Source organism: Elephas maximus, chromosome 7 (assembly GCF_024166365.1).
Source record: "Elephas maximus indicus isolate mEleMax1 chromosome 7, mEleMax1 primary haplotype, whole genome shotgun sequence".
Taxonomy (NCBI): domain Eukaryota; kingdom Metazoa; phylum Chordata; class Mammalia; order Proboscidea; family Elephantidae; genus Elephas; species Elephas maximus.
The window spans coordinates 121,374,241-121,380,401 of record NC_064825.1 but is presented as its reverse complement, the minus strand read 5'-3'; the positions used below and the strand labels follow the sequence as shown (position 1 = coordinate 121,380,401).

The 6,161-nt window shown below is 35.7% G+C and overlaps 1 protein-coding gene across 1 annotated transcript; it reads right to left on the bottom strand.

Annotated features, from left to right (window-relative positions):
* Nucleotides 1-941: 941 nt before the first annotated feature.
* Nucleotides 942-1,889, bottom strand: LOC126080856 (olfactory receptor 1440-like). Its single transcript, XM_049892047.1, has one exon. The coding sequence runs from the start codon at nucleotides 1,887-1,889 to the stop codon at nucleotides 942-944; it is 948 nt and encodes a 315-aa protein (XP_049748004.1).
* Between the last annotated feature and the right edge of the window lie 4,272 nt (nucleotides 1,890-6,161).

The window sequence follows — 6,161 nt, the reverse complement described above, 5'->3', positions numbered from 1 at the left end:
AGTACGTGACATGAAGTCTCTCCATCCTCGCTTCCAAGGAGCTTTCTGGCTGTACTTCTTCTGTGACTAATTTGTTGTTTTTTCTGGCAGCTCATGATATATTCAATATTCTTCACCATCACTATAATTCAAAGTCATCAATTCTTCTTCAGTCTTCCTTATTCATTTACCCAGCTTCCAAATATGTATGAGGCAATTGAATATATCATGGCTTGGGTCAGGTGCGTCTTAGTCCTCAAGGTGACATCTTTGATTTTTAACACTTTGAAGAGGTCTTTTGCAGCAGATTTGCCCAATTCAATACATTATTTGATTTCTTGACTGCAGCTTCCATGAGCATTGATTATTGATCCTAGTAAGACGAATGTCAGAATAGTACCATAGATATTTCTTTTTCACTAACTTACCAATTATTGATCTCTAGTTCTAAAAATAAAACCTAGGAAACAAATTCAAGTGCAAACTCCCTGTGGCAGATTTCTTTGGCAGAGAATTTAGGTCAAGTCTAAAATTATGTTCTCTCCACAATCCCACCTCAACCAACTTGAATCTTGCCTAGGCACCAAGAGAGTTTGAGGTCCAGGACAAAGTGGTCATTATGCTGTTTGTGAGGTTGTGTAGGACAAAGATGATTGGTTTGTGTTTAGTCCCATTCTTTTGGGACTGCAGTCTGAGGTTCTGAAAGAGAATGTAAGGGTCAAACACTGAATAGCTAAAGGTAACCATTTTATAAAAATTGACATAGCAACTCCTTTGGAAGGTCATTGCTGCTCTAAGAGAGAAGAGTCAACTGTCAAGACCAAGATACCACATGGCACTGAGCCAGTCCTAGATTTAGATTCTCTTCTAGAGAATCAATGAGGTTAAATAATATTAAATGCATTCTCCTTGCATGGGAACTTCAGGTCACCAGGATCACTGGCCTGCCAGACTTTTAATTATCAGTGACAGTGGGAAAACACTCTCTTTTTTTCACACCTCTTAAGGGCCTCTTTGATTTCCTTGTTCCTCAGACAATAAATCAAAGGATTCAACATTGGGATCACCACTGTGTAGAAGACTGATGCCATCTTGTCATAGCCCAGTGAATTGTCATAGCTGGGATGCATATAGACAAAGAGTCCTGATCCAAAAAAGAAGGTCACTGCTGTCAGATGAGAAGTACAGGTATTGAAGGCCTTGTACCTGCCTTCAACTGAACTGATCTTCAGAATGGTGGCAATGATATAACTATAAGATATCATGATGACTAAGAGTGATGCCACACCAAAAATCACTGCTATCACAAACTTCATGACTTGTAGGAAAAAGGTGTCAGAGCAGGATAGAATCAACAGCTGAGGCAGGTCACAGAAGAAATGGTTGATAACATTTGGTCCACAAAAATCAAGCTGAAGTAAAGCACACAGTTGAATCAATGAACCAAAAATACCAGTTGCATAGACCCCAACCACCATTTGCAGACAGAGCGTAGGGGACATGATGGCTGTGTAAAGTAGAGGCCTGCAAATGGCAGCATATCGATCATAAGCCATGGCTGCCAGAAGACAGCACTCAGTCAGACCCAAGCTAGAGAAGAAGAAGTACTGCATGGCACACCCCATGAAGGAAATGGATTTCTGCTCCTGGAAGAAGTCTGAGAGCATCTTGGGGGCTGTGGAAGAAACATAGCATATATCTAAGAAGGCTAGTTTATTGAGGAAGAAATACATGGGTGTGTGCAAATGGGAGTCCATCTTGATCAGGGTCATAAGACCCAGGTTCCAGGCCATTGTCAAGATGTACATCCCAAGGAATACTGTAAAGAGGATGAACTTGAATTTAGGAAAATCTGAGAATCCTGAGAGAATGAACTTGATGACTGCTGTATTGTTCCTTCCTCCAGCCATTGCCTTGAAGTTTCTTTAATCTGCAGAGAGATCCTCATATTAATGACTGACTATTTTAATATTGGGAATCAACTCAATGGCAACGGGTTTGGTTTTTATTTTCATATTATGAAACTTTGTTGACCCATAGTCAAGGTAAATTTTGTAACAACATAAAAAATTATAAAAAATATTTAACCTAACTGGAGAAATCACATCTCCAAATTACTCTTAATAGTTTGGGGTGTATTTTTAATTTTTTTTTTTTTTTTGTAAACACACACACATTGCTAAATCACTGTCTGAAGGTTTGTACCAATTTACACTAGTATCAAGATTTCTTGGCAATACCCCTACCATCCTGTTATCAACACTGTCCAGAATTATTTATTTTTAATCTTTGACAATCTTACAGATAAAAAAGGTTATTCCATTATTTTTAATTTGCACTTATTTTAGTGATTTGTTCGTGTATATCTTTGCTCCTTTGTCTAGAAAATTGTTCATTATTGATTCATAAAAAAAAAAGAGGGGTTCTTTATATATCAAGGATGGGAATTCTTTGTCATACATTTTGCTAACCAATTTCGAAGTTTACCATTAATTATTAATAATGTTATATATTTCTGTACACACTTTTTTGATGTTGTTGTTAGGTGCTGTTGAGTGGGTTCCAACTCTTAGTGACCCTATGTACAACAGGAATAAACACTGCTCAGTCTTGAGCCATCCTCATAATCATTCTTATGTTTGAGCTCATTGTTTCAGCCATGGTGTCAGTCCAACTCATTGAGGGTCTTCTCCTTCTTCACTGACCCTCTACTTTACCAAGCATGACATCTTTAGGTTTTTTTATGTAGTCAATTTCCATGATTTTTATGGTTCTGAAAAAGATTTTTTCATACAATGTTTTCTTACTTTTAAAGTCTTTTTATGCTTTTATAGTTACATTTAAAATGTCCCAGAAATTTCAGGACATAAGATGAACTATAAATCTGAGATATTTTTTGGTTTTGTTTTCCCAAACTGATACTCACTTGTCTCAACATAACTAATTGAATGATTTCTTCATTGATTAAACTCACTGTTATGATGTAAATGTAATTGCTTATTGATTCCTTATTCTGTTCTATTTCTTAAGTTCATCAGTCCATATGCCATAAGTCTAGTCCTGTACCACATTTTTATAATTATTTATCATCATATTTTATTAATAAATTATAGAAAATTTTGGTAATTAGTAAGAATAATCTCCCCTAATTTTTCCACTCTGAGATCTTTTCGATGGTTTTCATATTTATGCCTCCAGAAAATCTTTATAATGAACTCATCTAGGTCATTCAAATAGAATTTTATTGCATTTTATTTTTACATTTATTTGGGAAGAAATAACAGATAAAAAATTTCTCTTTGGTGAAGTTGTTAAGTTATAGAAGAGGTGATACTAAAATTTTTATAAACATTATAATACTTAAAAAAACTTTTATTATATTAAGAAACTAGCAAAACTTGATTGAAACAGCTGGGTCTGATGGCATGGATTCTAGGTTCCCAGCTCTCTCCTTACATTGCTGTGACTTCTCTGTACTTTCAGTTTCCTCATCTGTAAAATGAGTTCATTACAACTGTTCTTATATCACAGGGATTTTTATTTTATGTTTAAGGGAGCAGTAATAATGGTAGACAAGCACATTGAAGTAAGAATGATTCAACATTTTAAGACACTATTAATGTGATTTCAACACCCAAGGAAGAGGATTATCTAATTACGGGGAAAGGGAAATTGTATGACTCAATACCATCTACCAATGTCCCTGACATGACCACAGCAAGATCCAGACAATGTTCCCACACTAAGACCTGAATCATATGTTCCACGTGCTTAGAACACTTTCAGCACAGAAAGACATAAATGCTTGAATTTATCATAGATTTTTATTTCAAGAAATTGGACAAAGGGTTCTTTTGAAAACATTAGTTGCTGCGGTATTCTGTGGCATGGTTTGTCATATGCCTTCTCTGATACATGTGCCTTAAAATCATCAAAACTTAAGATTATTTTGAGATCTGAAGAAATGCTTTTAGACTGTTGAATAGATGTATATTTCACTGTGTATATTCTCAACAAACAGCAATAAAATTATATAGAAAAAGAAATACTTTCCGTGAAATTGATTTGGTTTGGGCCCTTTAGCATCATTGATGTTTGGGTGGTTTATTATTATTAATAACATTTAAAAGAAAGAAAAAAGTTTAATTCACAGAATATGCTTTTTCTAATTCACTGATAAACAAGAGAAATGAAATGAAAATATTTAGATGATAATGACTGATGATGATGATTTAATGATAATAAACTCGTGGGGTCACCATGAGTCAGAATCAGCTTGATGCCATGGGTTTGGCTTTAGAATGGGAGGGACAGGTGACATAAGTGGAAAAGTAAACAGAGAACATATTTTATGCTGATGCCTGAAGTTATTCTTATTTCAAGTTTCTTTTTGTTGTTTGTTTTCACTTTCCATTGTCCATCCAAGACCAAAGACATAACAACCAAATCACTGGCTCTGATTAAAAATAAGAAACTCAGTATTGTGGAATAAACACTACTTCCTGACTTTCTTTCAAGCATGTGAAATGGGTCAACTGGTCAAGCAACACTAGTGCAGTCTGATCACCTGTGACGTCAACGGGAAGGAATCAAGAGCAGGAAGCTGACTGAGCCTCTAGAAGGAAACTCAATGTTCTTTGAGAATTATTTACTACAGGCACTCACTGCAGATACAATGTTTTTAGAACCTCAAACAAAAACACGATTTAAATAAAAATACATTTAGAAGTTTGGAAATAAAGGCAGGTGAGCAATTGCCCAAAATGGAAAGGACCATTTCTAAACTTTTGGAGAACAGATGGTAGTAAGGCTCTGTAATGGATTATTCACATGATTACAACCCAAGGGAACAGTACAAGGTACCAAGAGCAGTTTAACGCTCATTTCGGAAACAAATAATCGTTCTCATTTTCTTGCTTTCTCACTTAATATAATAGAATGTTACATTTCCTGAATCATGCTTTATATCCTATTGGCTAGACGTTTTCTACTTATTTCTGTCTCATAATAAAGCTGAAATTAATTCACTGTTCAGGTGCCACAGAAAATTACATATGACAGTGCTCAGTGCTGTTCAGCACATGTGTGCTGTTTCTTGAATATCAGACATATGCAAGGCAGCAATGAAGTAAAACCATCACTTGGGAAGCAGTAAAAGAAAGATGAAAAATAAATAAATAAATCCTCATTGTTCCTTGTGCATCTTCAGAACGGATGGCAAAGAAAATATGGGATTTGATATGAAGGGGGAATTATGCAATATATAAAGGGAAGCATATTTTCTTGCCTACTCTGGAAATATGAATTGGAATTGACTCGCCAGCACTGGGTTTGGTATTTGGTTTTTTACTCTGGAAGGTCTTTGCTATGAGTCAGGAGCTCCCTTGTGGATGCTCTCACTCACTTCACCTGTCTCCTATTCTAGTACAGTAAGAATCTCACTGCTCTCTTATTTTTATGAGTTTCCCCATTTGATTTTAAGCTGTGCTTTCAGGCAAAAATAAATACTTTTTGAATATTTATTTAACACCTAATGTATCAGTTATCTAGCACTGCATAACAAACCATCTCTAACTTAGTGACTTAAAACACCAACTGTTTATCATTTCTCACAGTTATGTTGGTTAACTGGACAGTTGCTATGCTGGTATCACCTAGGATCCCTCATGAGACTGCAGCTTGCTGGTAGATCATTTGAGGCTGGATGGTCCAACAGGACTTCACTGATATGCATTGGTCCCTACCTGCTATGGCTGGCATTTTCTACGTACCTGGCCTTTCATTCAAAATTCCTCTAAGAATGGTGATCTCAGAGTTCCAAGAGAGCAAGCCCCAATGGCAAATGCTTAGCAGGTCTCTACTGCATCACATTTGTTGATGTTTTATTGACCAAAGCAAGTCACATGGCCAAGCAAATAATCAATGTTGGGGATGAAAAATCTTATGTGTTTATGCACAGACATTTCATTACAACTCCCACTTCTACTATAATTGTGTGAGCTAGGAAATCTTGTTCTCTCTGGGAATCCACCCAGAATTACATGCTGCTAATCAGAAATTCTGTAGTACCTTTGATGAAAACACTTTAAAATTGTGAAGGAACGTTTCTAAAAACTTGAGACAATCGGTCAATTCAGGAAAAACAAATTAAACATATTAAATATTTGGTATCACTGTAGACT

Coding starts and splice junctions, on each gene's coding strand:
- LOC126080856 (XM_049892047.1), bottom strand. CDS start 1,889: ATGGCTGGAGGAAGGAACAATACAGCAGTCATCAAGTTCATTCTCTCA.